The 18,126-nt window shown below is 43.1% G+C and overlaps 2 protein-coding genes across 2 annotated transcripts; one reads left to right on the forward strand and one right to left on the reverse strand.

Annotated features, from left to right (window-relative positions):
- Positions 1–85: 85 nt before the first annotated feature.
- Positions 86–5,737, reverse strand: LOC121618520 (ankyrin repeat domain-containing protein 34C). The gene is made up of 5 exons (XM_041954023.1): positions 5,711–5,737; positions 4,544–4,759; positions 3,899–4,081; positions 2,960–3,176; positions 86–921 (listed from the first exon to the last, which is right to left on the reverse strand). The coding sequence occupies exons 1-5, from the start codon at positions 5,735–5,737 to the stop codon at positions 86–88; spliced, it is 1,479 nt and encodes a 492-aa protein (XP_041809957.1).
- Positions 5,738–8,093: 2,356 nt separating this feature from the next.
- LOC121618445 (RNA polymerase II elongation factor ELL-like) lies at positions 8,094–18,038 on the forward strand. Its single transcript, XM_041953955.1, has 12 exons — positions 8,094–8,328; positions 10,740–10,784; positions 10,900–11,021; positions 11,712–11,872; positions 12,808–13,106; positions 13,266–13,390; positions 14,491–14,965; positions 15,053–15,137; positions 15,232–15,298; positions 15,455–15,626; positions 16,613–16,657; positions 16,781–18,038. Exons 1-12 carry the CDS (start codon positions 8,194–8,196, stop codon positions 16,895–16,897), a joined length of 1,848 nt encoding a protein of 615 aa, XP_041809889.1. The 5' UTR covers positions 8,094–8,193; the 3' UTR covers positions 16,898–18,038.
- The last annotated feature ends 88 nt before the right edge of the window (positions 18,039–18,126 follow it).

Below are 18,126 nucleotides of genomic sequence, written 5' to 3' on the forward strand. Positions count from 1 at the left end.
CCCAAATCCAGCCTCACAGGACTGTATGATCTCTCATGTCAGAGAAATACATTGTGGAGGGATGAAGGAGCTCAGTCTGACAGCCCTAAATGGTTCCTCCTCCTCCGATCTGTTCGAGCTGCACCGAGTGGCGACGCAGTGACCTCCTGCTCCTCTCACTGCAGCACGGGGCTGGAGGAGCAACCAGGGAGGTGACGGAGGAGGCGAGCGGCAGCGGAGGGAGCAATGCTGGTCTCGTAGACGCTCTGGATGAGGAGGCGGGTGGAGAGGAGCTGGGCGGGTGAGGCAGAAACACCATGCTCCTGCTTTTGGAAGGTGGAACCTGGAGGTGGGAGTTTGATTGCGTGACTAAGGGAGGGAGGTGAAGCAGAGGAGGAACCACCATGACGGAGGGGAGGGTGTTCCTGCGGAGGTGGGAGTGAGGAGACAGACAGGCAGGAAGCTTGTCACTCTTTGGGGTCATCTTGTCCGATGTTGACCCTGCGGGAGTCAAACACCTCATGGGGACCAGTCGTCTTGGAGTTGCCTGAGACGAGCTCGTCTCAGTGAGGGAGAGGACTGACTGAGACGCCCTCAGAGGAGCATGGCAGCTATATCCATATCTATTATCCTTCCTTTGAAGGATGCTCTCAGTCCTCTCCTCCATCCTGGACTGATGGAAGTGCAGCACCTCGTCCTCTCCTTCCTCACCTTCCCTCCCTCCTCCCTCCTGCCTCGAATCTTCCCTGTCTTCCTCCTCCTGCTGGCTCCTCCCCCTCACGCCTTCCTCGTAAGCCCGGTTCAGACATGCCAGGTTGTGGATGGCCAGCCACGGTTCAGATGACAGTCTCTGTCTGGGTGGTGGGCTACTGCACTGGCTCAACGGACTCAGCTCAAAGGAGGGAAGTCTGCTGCTGCTGCTGCTGCTGCTTCCTCTTTTGCCTGATGGAAGTTAAGAAGACAATGAGTGAAATACACATGGAGGTGTAATCCTTCTCTGTTGGTCCTCCTGAGGTTTCTTCCACTTTTTCCTTATTCAAATCAAGGTTCGAAGGATAGAGCTCTATGAGGAGATTTTGAGATTTTAGGGTCTAAATGAAATCGACTCTACACACTTATTTTAAGGAAGTTTTGACTATTTCATGTGTTCACACAAGAAAACTGCCTCAAAAGTATTCTTGAAATAGTCATATTATAATAAAAGTCCTTGATTTTAGAAAGTGCTGTTAATGTACAATATTCTCCCACAATGCAATGCACAGAGGAAATAAAGCTGCTCATAGCTCTACAACCATGATTTCAAGAAAGTTGGGACTCTGTAAAACAGAATTAAATCAGAATGCAGTCATTTGCAAACAAGCTGTTTACTGAAAACAGTTTAACAAAGTGTTTCTGAGCCCATGCAGTCACATCCTGAGCGACTGAGCCTTTCCAGGATGCTCCTTTCATACCACTCATGATGCTATCACCTGTTACCAATCAACCTGTTTACCTGTGGAATGTTCCAAACAGGTGTTTTTGGAGCGTTCCACAACTTTCTCAGTCTTTTGTTGCTCCTGTCCCATCTGGTTTGAAACGTGTTGCTGCATAACATTCAGAATAAGCAGATATTTGCAAAGATCAATGAAGCTGATGAGCATGAAACATTAAACCTATTGTTTTTGTACTGTTTTCAATTGAGTATATGTCAAAAAGGTGAGTAAATTATCACATTCTGTTTTATTTGTATTTGACTCAGCGTCCCAACTTTTCGGAATTGTGTCATACAAAATAAATTACACACTAAGAAAATTATGTATTTTAACATTATAATCCATTTCTGCCATATTCTGCCAAAAGATCCACCTTAATCACACACAGGACCTTTAAGTTTAATTTGCAGTATCATTCTATAATTTTCTGTCCTTGAACCTTGTTTAGCCCGTAGAGTTTTGATTATAATACACTTTATGAATACCGTCTTGTATCCACTGGTGGGATCTTGCCTCAGTGTTTCATATGTCTAAATGTTGCTGAATAGTGCGGGGACCCTGGCATGGTAGTCCACCGTGTTCAAGACCACCATACATCATCTTTTATCAGCCTTTATCAGTTTTGTTGTTAAGGTACATTTGCCTGAATCAAGGTATTGGACCAACCGTCATAGCGTGGCTAACACATACATATATGTCTGCTGTGCACAGTTTTTAAGTTGATTCATACTCTTGATTCAAACTTGTTTGGCTATCTACCCCCTCATCTAACTTAATTTAACGCCTTTATTTCCATTATATGAATTAAGTGTCAGTTCCTGAGCAGCAGAGGAAATGTTGCTCCTTTCATTGCAATGCACCACTAGACTGAGCTTCACCTCGCGCTTGCAACACATTTTCATCTCGTCTCCTCAGGAATGAGCACTCAGCTAATGATTTCAACCACCAGGAATTTGCTCTCATCTGTCTAGACTTGCCTTTGTTAAACACAGCTCTGCTCTATGCAGGAGCAGCACAGTGTCTGCACACAGCGACTCCCGATCTCAGTGTTAAGGTGGCACAGCCAGGCAACTTGCATAATATCACAGACATATTGTTAAGGCCCAGTATATCACCATGATATGAAAATGATGAGATAGCATCTGGAAGTGGCTTTGCTGAATCATGATTAATCACAAATGTCCCCTGGAAACCAGTTATTGTGCTATTAAAGGACCATTGAAACTACACAATAAGACTTGAAACTGGAAAGAAATGCCAATCAATGTTTGCCAAAGTCCAGGATGACGTCCTGAAATGTCTTGTTTGGCCTCTACCCAAAGACATTCAGTTTATGGTATTAAAGGACTAAACAAACCAGAAATCATCCACATTTAAGAAGCTGGAAGCAGAGAATTAAGGTTTTTGTTTTTAATAAAATATCACCCAAACCGATAACCAGTGATGTACACAGCAAAACAACATTACGCTCCTTAACCTGCAGTTCAAACCTGTCAACATTCACTCACTCGTTCCTCTGAAGTTGAAGATGTTCTCTCCCTCGGGTGAGTTGGGTGAGCCCGTCTTGAGGACGATGTCGGACGGGGACATGCAGGACACCGGTGAGGTGTCGGGGGACGGAGGGACATTCAGGTAACGCCTGGTCACCGGGCCTCCATTCACACCCATCTCTGTGGCGATGATGATGATGTCACGACCTCTGGCCTGGCAGGCATCCATCAACACCTGAGGAACGCGGTGCAGGTGAGGCATTGATTGGATTTGACCAGTCAGGGGTTTCTGGGCTGATATTCAGTGCCTTTACTGATCATTTAAAAAGATTCAGCGTTTCCTCCATATCTGAAGGGAGGAAAGCTTTTGAAACGCTGTGAGGAGCTAAACCTTTAACGCATGAAAAGGTTGAAAAATGTTCAATGTTCATTTTATGCTGCTTTATATTTGGTGCTTTTACTGCATTACTTTTCTGAGAGAAATATTGCACTTTTTACTCCACTTTTCATTTATTTGACAGTGAGGTTAAGATTTTGCATAAAGATCCTAAAATTAAATTCTAAACTATGATGCATTATTGCAGATTAAAGTGCCAAAAAGTATTTAAATGTGTTCAAATTACACTGTAGTGCCACAACATTAAAACACTCCGAACACATTAACGAATAAATAATTATAATTCAGGTTTTTATACTTTACTCACTTGAACTTTAGAATGCAAGACTTTGGCTTGTAGTATTTTTACATTGTGATGTTTGTACTGTAACTTTAGAAAAGGATCTGAGTACCTCTTCCACCACTGCTAGACAGACCCTGAAGTGACCTTTGTACTGAGTATACGTGCAGCTTTGTTTACCTCCAATTACCACAGACACATCTTTATACATCATTATGAATAGGAATCAAATGTATTGATTGAGGCAGCCTTGGACCGTTCTTTTCCACTCTGAACTGACCTTCAGTGTCGGCTGGTGCTGCGCATTGATGGCGTACACCAGTGCCGAGGCCCCGGAGTAGTCCTCCATGCTGGGGTCGGCTCCCGCGGCCAGCAGGGTGGACGCCACCTGAGCTCCTGCTCGCTCCATGCAGGCGTACATCAGAGCAGTGCGCCCGGCCCGGTCCTGTGCGTTTGCATCTGCCTGTGTGTTCAGACACATCGTTTTCCTTCTTAATATTACATGTAATTAGTTGATGATCACGCTTTCATCACACATCCTAATGACATCTGATCTGATCCATTGCGTTCTGGCTCTGAAATGAGAATACATTTAATGAGACAGTTAGTCTACCGCACATTCCTCCATGTAATCAATATTTTATCTTGCCTCAGAGCACACTGTGCTGTGTTCTACAGCTACAAAACATTCAGAAACACTTTGGTAAGTGGATGGGGGACACAAGCAGAGGTGGAAACATCAGGAACCTCTTTACTATGCATTGAAAGTTCTGTACACCTCTCTTACCTCAGGTACCCATTTATTTTGCATTAGAAATACATCAAAATCAATATACTTTTGAACTTTAGTCTTGCTTGCTGTAGATTACATTTAAGCGCATGAATTTTGAGTTTAAATGGGAAATATTACTCACGACAGACTGACCTTGTTCTGGAGCAGGTATGTGAGGAGTTTCACCGTCTCAGGCCCAGCAGGCTCCCCTTTCAGGGCCTTACAGGCGGCCAGGAGAGCGGTCTCTCCTCGCGGGTTGCGCCCGTTGATCTGAGCCCCACCTTCCACCAGCAGGCGGACCAGACGAAGCTTACCAGACAATGCTGCACTGATGAGGGGGCTGCAGTCTGACAGGGGGTCCCCCATGGCCTGGAGGGTAAAGGAGACACCAGTCACTATGTTAGAATATTCTCATTTCATAAGTAAAATACACCTTTACTGCCTGCCCGGACGTCTTTTACCTGCTATCTTTGTGGAAGATTTAGTCCGATGATGATGATGTTGATATTCTCTTTTGACTGTTTATTTTCATATTCACTTTATTGTACACAAAGCAGACTTTTTCCTCAAGAGAAGAAAATTCAACAAACAAAATACATTATATGAAAGCATGACATGCTCAAATAAACAAGTAAATGAATAAACTTCATTTGTATGCACCTTTTATACAAGAAATGCAGCTCAGAGTGCTTTACAACAAAGAAATCACATGCAACACATGCTTCACATGAAAAAAGACATAGAATTAATATATATATATATTAAAAAAGTAAATAAGATGGAGAATAAAACCCACTTGATAATAACAGTAAAACTAAGACAAAGATAAGGATGAACATGGTATAAAGAGAATATGTAACATAAGATCCACTGAAGAATAATAAAATAAAGTTAAATTTAAATTTAAATTTAAAGTTAAAAAAGGTGTAAGTTGTCATATGTTTTCTTATTAAAACTTTCAATAAAACGGTTTATTACATCAAAACATAAGACTAAATTGGACACATTCATATAATTTATTGTGAGTCAGTGGAGATTTAAATAATTTTAAATGAAATGTTAAAAACTTACAGGCTGTTCATCTTATTACGACTACATAAAAAGAATGGATACGGTCGTGACATACAGCATCAACAGGTTAATTTATGGATGGATGCACACAGCAGGACACATAGCAAACATTAATCTCACCTTGATGCTCCCTCTTCAGCGCTTATTCACCTTTTCCTGTCCTACAAACAAAGAGAAAGTTTGATCTCAGACGAGATGCAAATAAAAATGACCATCCCATTATTTCCTCTCATCCTTTAAAAGGTTTACCTTGGCTTTTGGATGAAACGTCCTCATGTTGCTGGCCTGCAGCAAACTGTAGAACATGAAGCGAGAGGACGCTGACTTTCATCTACTCCCTCTGCGTCCCTCGGTAACTCCTCTGTCACCTCCATACCTGCTGGGTTGAGGGGAGGTTCGGCCCACGGCGGGCGGTAAAAGTTATAAATGGTTTCTGAGTCCAAAATGTCACCTGTTGCAGACACTGGGCTACAAAGACCCAGAGGCCCTTTGATATGAGTCAGCTTTGAACAGTTCTCGTCTGCTTTGTGACCACCATCTGCGTTCAAACACTGGCTGAGACACACACACACACACACTACATTTCAGATGCACAGACACGCACATGAACACACAGCAGCTCATTTGTTTAATATTCCTGGTGCACTTGTTGTGTCTTTTGTTGTCTGCAAAGCGCTGAGCACCTGTTCTGTTCAATAATAAAGTCTGACTTGAATCATGTCGAAATGGCCGAGAGGGAGAGAGATTGGCTCTGAGTCTGTCTGAGACCAGGACAACACTTCAGCAGGCCTCAGATACCAAATTTAAGTCAAACAGCAATTAGCTGGAGCTAAAACAATTAGCAGCGAGCATGAGCAGCAGGAAAGCATATTAATCTAATTTTTCCTGCACCCTCAGCACGCTGACATGTGGTGAACGGACACGAAACAATGACAATGCCCCCTTGTGAAGTCTGCAACTCTGAAGCTTTTTTAGAGCACTTGTGCTCTCCAGAGCATTTTTCAGTAGTTGAGTATGTGTTTACTGATGTGGTGAACTTCACCGTATCTATCTGTGTCCACTCTCCTCAGGTGGACCATCAGAGGCTGAGTCATTTGCAAAACACACCCTCACTTGTTGTGCGTGTGTGTCATTATGTAATTTTCAAATTAAAAGTGTTCTTGGGTAGAAACGAAGATAAGGAACAATATTTTCAAAACCTGGCCTAAATCACTAACTTAAACTCTAACTACACTGTAAATAATCTACTCTTTTACTAGGTTGAATTTTCTAACAGTACTTTTACATTAATGTGGGCAAACAGTTGTATGGTAGAATATACATCCTAGTCTTCTTTCCACCTCTGTTAGTGTTTACTGCTGACTTTCCAACAATATTTAACCCAGGAGTCACACTCTGAAGACCTTTTATAGCATCAATATGAGGAGAACAGTCAGAGGTTGAGGATCAACTCATCATAGCAACACTGGAGGTGAACACCCAGCTGAGCTTCTCAAGCCAAATTCTGCTTAGATATCGGCCAAATAACAACAGCTACAAACACTCACAATTCATTCAGAATTCATAAATAATGAACATCTACGAGCAGGTACTGAATTCTTAGAACCATTAGATTTAGTTCCAAAGACTGTCTCCAAACCATTCATTCAATAATTCATTCAGTAATGAAATTCAAAATGTTATACATCAGACATGATAAGGAAAGATAAGATACAAGAGAAATGCAATATAAAAAAGCCCTATGAATGAGGTTTTAATAATAGAAGATCCAAAATACGCTAAAATTTAATTGTACTTTTTACTCTACTAACTTTATTTAAAGCTTTGGTGACTTGTTACTTTGCAGGCTCAGATTAATAATAGAAAACATAATCCGTCAAATTATTTTAAAATGATGATTTTAATAAAACTTTATTGATCCCAGGGAAAATGCTTCTACCCTGTTACATTTTTTTTTGTTACAAGTCAACGTTGTACTTCTTACTCCACTACATTCATCTGCCAACGTTAGGTACGTTGCAGATTCAGATTATTTAATCAAAACAAATATATTTTGATGTAACATTATACACTAAACTATTCAGCAGTAAAGAGATTAACATGCACCAACTGCAATATGTACGTTAATGCATCAATAATTCTAACCCAGTGATATAATATAGAATATGTTCTTCTTTATTCTGTATCATGAGTACTTTTGGTACTTTATATTTATTATTAATAAAAATTATACGTTTCCACTTTTACTCGAGTAAAATTTTAATGTGAAAAATCTAAACAAATTTTAAAAATGTAGAATGTTTTTGACAGAGACAGATTGCATTGTGGGTACTCATGTGTACGTGGATGAAAGATTCCTCAGCGAGAAAAATCTACTGACACGAGTTTCATTAAAGTTGTTAAAGTCTGGAAACAGTGAAACCTAAAGAACCATCGATGACCTGGTGGCTCACACTCACCAGAGAAAGAAAGAAAATTAGCATATTGAGGGGAGGGGGGAGAAAAAAGTACAAGTGGTTACGTAAGCCCTACGTAATGGTTTATTTATGTCTCTGGGCCAATAAAATCTGCTCTGAGTTCTGCCGTCATGACGTAATGCGATCTACTCCAGAATAGCGCGCGGCGGCGGAGCAGCCACACGGAACCGTCGTGAATCTTCTCGCCAATGTTTGTGTATTTCTGTGGACTTCGCTCGGTCCGGAACCAGGCTGACGGGCGGGATCTGCGGCGGGATGTCGGCGCTGAGGGAGAACCAGTGCTACGGACTGTCCGGCGGTAAACTGAGCCGCGGCGGCAACATCTCTGTTTTTCATGTCAAACTCACTGACAGCGCGGCAAGAGCCATTGGCTCCTTTCAACACCGCAAGGTGGGTTCTTTACGAGCATTTACCCCTCGAATAATGAGCTAAACCGTCCGGTAACTGCTGGTTTTGTTGTACCGTCCGACGAAGGCGACCCTTACTTTAAAACCAAGTGGTAAGAAACGGCGAGGAAGGCGGGCTCGTGATTTGCATTTCAGCCGAACTTCACCACTGTCTTCCCCGGGCTGTTGTCTCCGACGAGCCTCCTTTCAGCGATGAAACGGGAATACACGTTGCATAATGCAATGCGGAAACGCTTCCCTGTGTGATGATGCTTGTAACAAGCTGCTGGCCAAGTCGTTACAAGCTGCTGGCAAGTATTATGAATGTTAATGGAGGAGGGGAGAAAGGAAGCAGGCTGAGGGGGGGAGAGGTTAGTGGTAGGAGGGTGTTTTGGTTTGCATGTTGGAGAGACATTTTTTGGTAAACATGAATAGAGTTGCAGCTAGTTTTTTTTTAAGTCTCCAGTCTGGCTTCAGGGAGGCAGATGGGCAGGTTCCATACCAAGCATTTGACCCAGTTAATCAGAGATGAATCAGACGCTGCAGGAAGTCTGAGCAGTGAACAGTCATGTACACTTCCTCAATTCTCTAATTCCAAGTAACTCAGATTGGAAACTCCTCTGTGAAGAAAACGACGGCCACACATTTTCTGATGAAATGCAAAGACCACACCGTCACACCTCTGGTTTCACTGCGACACTCATGATGAGACAGACAGCAAGGAACACGGGGGAAAACACCTAACGCAGTACACCTAACACAATACTATCCCTGTGCACACATCTACTTTCTTTATTTAGCTTTTAAGGTGGCTATTCATAACCCACTTGGCCTGATCACAAGGACGGGAGGGGGGAAAAAAACCCCAAACACCTCGACGTGTAACAGGTGGACTCACAAATCCCCTCTGTGAAAAGGTCAATTAGATTCTAGTCATCACATACTTTCCGTCTGGGCTGCAAACGTGTCACTTTGGACCGTCATTTCTGCGCCTTCAGACGGGCTAATTCGCCCCTGTGAGAGATGACAGGCTGTTATTTCGCTGCATTCTCCCGTGACAGGCTGCTGTACTCCAGCAGCAGGTCACAATGACCCGAGCCGGCGCTCTCTTTAAAGTCAGATTGGATTTATTTAAAGGGCTCCTCGTGCACAGGTGTCAAGATTCACCGGGGGTGCAAGTCTCCCAGGGGGTGCTTGTGCAGTTGTCAGGAGGTGCGAGGAAGGAAAGTGAGGCGCTCCATTTAAAGAAAAAAAACAACTAGAAATTGTGGTTTGGTGGAACACTTTTATCAACATGTCTGTGTTTAGGGGAAAAATAGGCACTCAAGTGGGATTGCAAATTTCTGGAAGGCTGATCTTGTGTTTTTATCGTCATTAAGGATGGACTGATCTGATACTGGATCAATATCTGCATCAGTACCGAGGTTATTTAGGGGGTCGAGTATCAGTGGTGACGTGAGCAAACCACAGTACAGCTGTCATTTTAAAAGGGTACGCCACCAATTTGGCATTTGCAGTTCTACAACACTGTCAGGCTCTGGTAGGGCTGTTTAAAAAACAAAGATGGCTCATTATTATTATTATTATTATTGCTAGTTGCAGCTAACGTAGCCTTGAGCTGCTGGCCTGGAGCAGAGATGAGGAGTGGGCTACAGAGGTGTGGTAAACTCACGCCTTTCTAACTCCACAGCCTCAGATTATTTTCAGTTTCAGACTTAACAGTCTTCAACCCCAACCAATGCTGACTCAAGTGATGTCACTCAAGTCAGCAGCGATCTAGCTAATTCAATTCATCCATTTTTTTATTTTATGTTTGAACTCATAACAATAACTCAATAACCATAAGTTCTACCTCTGCAAGGGACCGCATATATACTAATCTTTATACTTATCTACAATTCTTGAACAACAATGTGTCTTAAATTTGGTCTGAAATGATCTTGAAAAGTTCTTAAACAGCACTGAATTTAAGTGTCGGACCCCCTGGAAGAGGTGGAATCGGTGCATCGATAGTTGTCAAAGTAACCTTTAAACAACCAGCTACTATAAACCAGCTGCGCAGGACAAACCTCAAACCTTGAGTCAGCACATGCTGCAGTTCAGAGTGCACGAAAGGATACGTGAGCTGCACAAACTGAAAGGCCCACTGTGATACTGCGTACGCTATGCGCAGACATGAAGAACAGCAGCGAGCAGAAAGAAAAGTAAACGTGTTTAGGAATAGCGGTAATGAAACCACAATGAAGGAAGATGTAGCACTCGTACAAACAGTGCAAACCACAAAACATCCTGTGTGTGTGTGTGTGTGTGTGCGCTAATGTGTTAGCAGATCTGTATGTGTGTGTATGTTTGTGTGCTTGTTTACTGTTCACTGCAAGACACGCTTCACACGAAATGATTTGTCTTTCTCTGCAGGGTTGCTCGTCCCATCCCACCATCTGTTTTAATGGGAACCAAGGGGTAAGAAGAACCGGGCGACCCGCCGATGCTCACTCATTCAGCAGTTTCATCTCATGCATTAAGATCTTAAAGATGCTGAATGTAATTGTTTCTCTGTATCTCCTTCACGTCACAGAGGATCACCATCCCTTGCTCAGAGAATAGAGATGAAATGAGGATATTCACTTTTGGTGTGACTAACGTCGCCCGGGACAATCCGCATGGGAGCTTTGACTGCATCCAACAGCTCGGCACTCGGTAAAACACAAGAAAAATCATACACAACACACAATTAGTTCACACTGGCAGATTTTCAGGGTAAATATGGAAGTTGATTAGATGGAAAGGTGCAAAATTTTAATCTGAAAGCAAACAGCAAAGCAATGATGCCATAAAATAGGGGAGATCACTCACAGATTTATGTTGCATGCAAGGCTGCAGTCACAGTGATTGCATGACTTTATGTTTTACTTGGTGTTCTGTGTATAGAATTAACTGGGCTTCTAAACAAGGTTCAGTTTTTTAAAATGTCTCCGCTCCCCTCCTGCTGTGTGAAAGTTACCCTGCTGGTAACATCTCACTGTCAGCCTCTTGTTAAATGCCAGAGGAAGCCCAGGGCTCCTGACTGCACACGCCTAGCAAGCCTAGCAAAGAAGCGAATCTGACAAATGTGAAAAGTTTAGGAATTATTCACCAGATCTGCTGTTTGGGTACTTCCAAATTTTTGGAAACACATGGGGGAAAATAACGTGAAACTACAGACGGGTGTGCAGTAGTATGGTAGTAAAGCAGTTGAGCTGATCACATCTAACTGCACACTACCAAGACATAAGCACCAGCCAAGCAGCTACGCACCCAGTCTTTCAACTGGAATCAATAATGTGTAGAAGGAGGCTCTGTCAGATCGCTGTCTGTACTAACTGTGCTCCCTCCTCCTCCTCCTCCCAGTGCTGCAGAGGAGCTGTCATGTCTCGGGGTGATTCAGAAGAAAATGACGGTCAACGCCACGGATGACTCGTACGACAAGGCTCGTCAGAGCATGGCCCAAGCTGAGGAGGAGACGCGCAGCCGAGGGGCCATTGTCATCAAACAAGGGGGGCGCTTCCAGGGTGAGCGACGCTGCAACGCGCACGCAGTCTGCTCGGTTATACAAGAGATAACTCCAGTGAAGGAATAAAGCTGGCCTGAAGACAAATTTGTACTGTGCTCATAACATCTAAAAAAAAAAAAAAAACCACAGTCAGCCATATTGCATTGGTTGCTATAGCAACATGTGACATAGTAACAGCCAGTCTTGTTTTGTCCTGCTGGTTTTTGTCCTTTTGCTTGTTTTCTACTATAAGTAAACTCTCTCTAGAGCACCAACACATGCACATACGGTGTTGTATGCATTACTACATACAACATGATGTTTGTAAAGGGTGCTGAGTCTCCTCAAACATACTTGCAAAACATACAGATACAACATGCTCACCAAAATATACATACACATGATGAAACCAGTGATTTAGGTTTTTTTTTTGTGTCACCGCTGTCTTTCCACTTCCAACCACCAAGCCACTTCCTTCTAAACACATATTTAAGCCACCATCATCTTGTTTCGGTGAACGCACACACAGGCACATACGCACTAGCACTGGTGATTTTTGTCAGTTCAGAGGAAGGCCGTACAAAAAGCACTTCCCCACTGCAGGCTTGTGCAAGTGCAACTGTTCGGTTTCTTCCAAAATTAGAAGGCAGCTTTTGCTCACGTCTTTGTAACCCGACTGTGGGTTTGTGACGAAGTGAAATTAGGTCTTTTCTCTTTTACAGCCACAGGACAGGAACCTCTTCCTCTGGTGTCAGCACTGTTTTTTAACAGTGGTTTCACACTTGGGAGGTTTCCAGTACGATCTAGTCACTTTCTTCTAAGTGCAACTTGAAAAAAGTACCTGACCTTCTGATGATGGAAGTCCGTGAACCTCCAACACTTCTTTTAAAGGTGTTTCCATCTTTATATTGCATGTGCCGCTCTTTTAATGTGAGGTTTCCTGCTCCCTCGCAGGCAAGAAGGTAACGGTGCGAGCCCCGGCCCGTGCACTGGCCAGCCTGACCAAGCCCCAGCACGCGTCCCATGCCGTCCTCAGCAACATAAAGAAGGGGGTCGGCGTGTCCAAGCCGAAGAAGGCCGCCTGTGCTGCAAACAGGAGGAGCGTGGGCGACGTGCAGGAGAGGCCGCTCAGGGAGAGGGTGACACACCTGCTGGCCCTGCGGCCGTACAAGAGGCCTGAGCTCATCCTGAGGCTGCAGAAAGACGGACTGACAGCAGGAGACAAAGACACGCTGCACTCTGTACTGATGGAGGTAATTCCTCGTCTTATTTAGCCAGATGCCATTAAAAGTACACAAGAAGAAAAAGTCATAAAATAAAATATGGTTAATTTAAAAACTGAGCGCTGAAGGTGAATCTTTCCTCACCTGCTTCATTTTTGTGTGTGTGTGTGTGTGTGTATATGTGTTCAGGTTGGCCAGCTCAACAGTAGAGACAACACATTTGTTCTGAAGGACAGTCTGTATAAGGAGCTGCAGAAGGACTGGCCAGGCTACTCCTCAGGAGACCAGCAGCTTCTTAAACGAATCCTCGTCAGGTAACACTAATCCGACACCTGCCGCCATGCTCAAATGTCTGCGGTTCACCTAGAAGAAAGAACGCTGAGTGAAATCAGTTTCTCTCTTGTTCTTTTAATGGCAGCTGGCTGCTAACTCACTTTGAAACTGACTCATTTCACATTTATCAGGCTGTTAAATCTTCATAAAGGGGAGCTGCTGCGTCACTCACTGTGTTTACGTGCGCTTGCAGTAAGTCGTGGAGTTCCCGCTGGGTTTGTGCAGCAATCTGATTCTCAAACACCACGTAAACAAGAATGCTGGTTTCTGTAATTGTGGTAGAGAATTTGAAGATGCCCGATTTCATTCTTGAGAAAGTCGACCCTTCGGCTACTTGCATCCGGGCTTCTAATCGGCTTCCTACATGTGCAGACTTTCAGACGAGGAAAGCCTCTCTGTGACAGCAGATACACGAGGTTTTGCCGGTGCCTGCATGTCGTTTGTGAGCTGCAACAATTAGCAGTTTAATCGATTAGTCGATCAAAAGAAAATTAATTGCCTAACTATTTTGATTATCAATTAATCTCTTCATCATTTTCCAAGCAAAAATGTGAAACATTTGCTTGTTCCAGTGTCCTAAGTAGAAGGATTTGCTGCTTTCTTTGTCATTCATGATAGTAAGCGTTCAGGGTTTTGGACTGCTGGTTGGACAAAAGACGCAACTTTGAAGACGTCACTTTGGGCTCTAAGAAATTGTGATAAGCACTTTTGACAGTTGTTTGACATTTTGTTGACTAAACAGTGAATGAAAATGAAAATGATCACCAGATTAGTTGGGGCCCTGTCGTGAGACTGGTTTGCACAAGCCGACATGCAGCGACAGCAGCAGTTTAGACCTGCAGATCTAGATAAGAAAGAAAAGGTCCTGCAGTGTAAAAACTTGCCAGCTGCAGGAAATGAGTGACTCAGCAGTTTTCGTCTTCACTGCTGCTGTTCACTTTGTGGGTTCTTTTGTGGTTTTAACACTTACAACACCTGTTAACTGCAGCTGTGACACAGATGCGGGTCACTTCTCTTGCTTGCATATCGCCACGGTCAGCATGTTTTATCATGTATTTATCATCTTCTTATCACTGTGCAGGAGATTGTTTCAGCCGCAACAGAACCTCCTCACTGTCCCAGAGGCCCAGGTCAGCCCACTGCGAGACACCCCCAACTCCTCCCCAGCACACCGTCCGAAACCTTCCCTACCAGAGGAATATACTGACCCTCTGGCGAGTAAGAAGCCGAGGATATCCCACTTGTCTAGCAAAGCAGCCGGTGACAAGTCAAGAGTGAGGCCGTCCAAACAAGCGGCTCATGAAGACACGAGGACGGGGAATGACGGGAACTCGCTTGATCCTCGGAGGCTTTTTGATTCCTTGTCTGCGGTCTGTCAGCGGGAAGCGGAAGTGGCCAAGAGGCTTGAACCAGCTCCCTGTGTTCAGGAGGAGCCCAAGGCCACAGCGGACCTCCCTCAACCCAAGTCTGATGGTTCTCCATCCCCTCTGATGGTGCCTGATCAGAACAGACACACAATCAAAAGGAAGAAGAGCAAACACAAACACGCAGATCAGGTGAGAAAGCTGCTTTTTATTTGGTCCATGTTTTTTTTCCATTTGATGTGATGTGTTGGTAACTGGGATTTGTTTTTGCTCGTCCAGGAGAAGGAGAGGTGGAGAGACAGGAAAGAGAGGAGGAAAGATCACAGTCCAGAGGACCCGAAAAAAGTCTCCCTGGACTGCACAGGTGAGCGCTGTGAGCGCTGTTAGCTTGTGACTTTAAGTGTCAATTTTTCAGTATTTTTGGAGTGTTTGACATTGTGTCTTCATTTTTTTTTCAGAGCCAAGTGAAATTTTGTTTGAAACTAATTTGCTTCAAGCGGACAATGACACAGCAGACTATCTGTCGTAAGTACAGTAAACTTTTTATTGGTATTTATTGGTACTTTGACACGAAATGCATCCACGTGTCTGCAGAAAGTGCAGACGTTTTGCTGACACAGTGCTCTTTAGGTGGGTATTTCACTGAACTGATCATCGTGTCCCTTTATGTTCTCTGCGCAGGACGTATAGAGGGATTCGCAGTCACGACCAGAGACAGAGCTACAAGCAGGACTTCAACAGGGAGTACAGCGAGTACAGAGATTTACACGCTCGTATCGACATTGTGACGCGGCAGTTCATGGAGCTGGACACACAGCTCAAACAGCTGCACCACGAATCACATAAGTACAAGGTAAAATATTAATGTTAATGCTTTAATGATAAGAGGAACCCTCATCCCCTGCAAGCTTGCAAGTTTTTATTCTGCTTTCTTAGCAGGAACGGAGGTTATCAGAAGAAACTTCCTCATCTCTGTGCAGTCTTCATTTCACAAAAATGTGGATAAATTCACGGATTTCTGACGTCCTGTTTCCCCACTTAAAGCTCCGGTGTTGAAACAGAAGTAGCACATAAAACCATAAATAATCCCTGATTAGAATTTACTGAGTAGAGGTGTAACATACACAAAATCCACACATCAGTCGCCGTGCTTTGAGTTCATGGTTCAGTACGTTTTGAGGGAAAACAAGAGAAATGGAGGAGAGAACATTTTTGCCATTTTTTTTAAAAAATGTGACAATAAATGGAGCTTCAGAGGGTATAACTCTGACTGCACTCAAGCATTTGCACTAAGAAAAGAAAAAACAAAAATCTCAATAGGTCAGCCATGTCCCTGTGTTTACATGTCAATGAACTTGTATCCTTTGTGTGCTTGACCTCTAAAAAATGTGTTGAATGCATTTCCGTCCTCATTAAACATTTACAAAACAAGTTTTTTTAGAAGTATTTTGCATTGTACATCTCTGTTAATTAGATAGCAGTCTGCTGGTGCACTGCTGCGTATCTTGACGAGTTACAGTGTGACACCAGTGGCAGGCATGTGCAAAACAGGGAACCTTTAACACTATTATTTGCACATTCTTGTATATTAAATAAAAATCGTCCACTATTAAACTTAAATTGACTATAGGGGGCAGCAGCGCACATACAGTCACATACTGAGTTAACATGGTTTAAAATACTTCTATGGATGATTTAAATTTTGCTCTTTTGTTTTTTTGTTGTGTTTTCCGTCACTTTCATAATTTTAGGAATGTTGCATAAGAATTAACTTGAACAAACTTTATTTAACAGACATCTGTTTTAATTCATTCCTATTATTATCTTTCTCTCTTGCAGACGGTTCATAATCAAATTCTTCAAGAGTATCGCAAAATTAAAAAGGTAACAACTTTCTTAAAAATCAATATGTATCACAGGATTGGTGCATTGGTGGTGGACATCTCTGCTCCTTTCTATTGCTGTTACATAATCAAGTGAATAATCTTTTTATTTTGGCCCCCTTAGTCCAACCCCAACTACAACCAGGAGAAGAGTCGCTGTGAATATCTACACAACAAACTGGCCCACATCAAGAAGCTCATATCAGAGTACGACCAACAACAGCTCAGTGTGAACCAGTGAACTTGCAGAGCACAGTAATCGCCCTGAGGCAGAGGACGTCCACACTGCTGAGCTGGAATCTGTGGTCTTCATGGCTGAACGTAGTCTCACGAGACCTGCTGGAAATGTCACTGAGGTTGGGAGTCTTATGTGAAGAGCTGCAGTGGTACGCTGGGAAACGCAGCCCTATAATATGAGATCTTTTCTTGGAAGATGGGAAATTTTCTTTGAAGAGATGGTTCGACCAACGGGCTGCTACTTGACACGGTGACATGATACTGCCAAGGACGCGAGGAGCAACAGTTTTATTAAGGCTCTTAAAGTGAAAACTCTCACTCTTAAAAAAAAAATCAAACAGACATGTGGAGATGAGGTGTTAAGCCTAAAAACAAGTGTAGATTCCCTCCCCAGTCTCACATTTTAGTTCAATTTTTTGTGATTTAAATCAGTTTGGGTATTTGCTTATGTGTTATGATCCATGTCAGTGTTAAAGTCGGAAGCATGAGATAACTGCACGCTGTACAGACCCAGGCAGACAGGTGACGATGCCCTGATGGCAGCTGGGATGCAGATGTGCACATCCTGAGAAGACATCTGTTCTTTGGGTTTCCTGAAAGTGTTGCCAGTGCCTGAAGTGGTTCTTCATTCTGGACTGGATTCATAGTATTCCACTGGTGTTGTCCTTCATGTGGCTCTTCTGGAGCACAGAAGACTGTTACATGAACACAATGCTGACTCAAAGTTGTAATCAGGGAATTTACAGTATGAGCTGCAGTAAAAGTGCTTCAACATAAAATGGATTTTGATTCTCAGAGGACAGAAGGTTATCGTTAATGTAGGCAGAGCTTGTGAAGAGAAGTACGATTTTGTTGCATGCTGTGTGCTATACAGAATGCATGAAGAGTAAATCAGAAGTTTTGTCAGTTCCAAATAAATTCATTTGTATTCATTTAGTTTTCCTTATTTATGCTCTTCGTTCGTGAGGCTAGTCAGAAATGTCACGCAGTGCACTTAGAAATACCCTAAACTAGGAAATATACATAAAGAATAGGTATAAATGAACTGAAACATGTATGTATAATGAATATTAATCTTCCAGTGACGCACCTGTTGGAGACATTTCTTTTAAATCAAATGTAACGTTTGATATTACTGGTAAGATGCCTCTTTGATTTTAAAGTAAACTTGAAGTTGTAGCTTTTATTTACTCTTTGGTGAGCTGAGCTTTACCTCAAATGACCATCACAACA

This window comes from Chelmon rostratus, chromosome 15 (genome assembly GCF_017976325.1).
Source record: "Chelmon rostratus isolate fCheRos1 chromosome 15, fCheRos1.pri, whole genome shotgun sequence".
Lineage (NCBI taxonomy): Eukaryota > Metazoa > Chordata > Actinopteri > Chaetodontiformes > Chaetodontidae > Chelmon > Chelmon rostratus.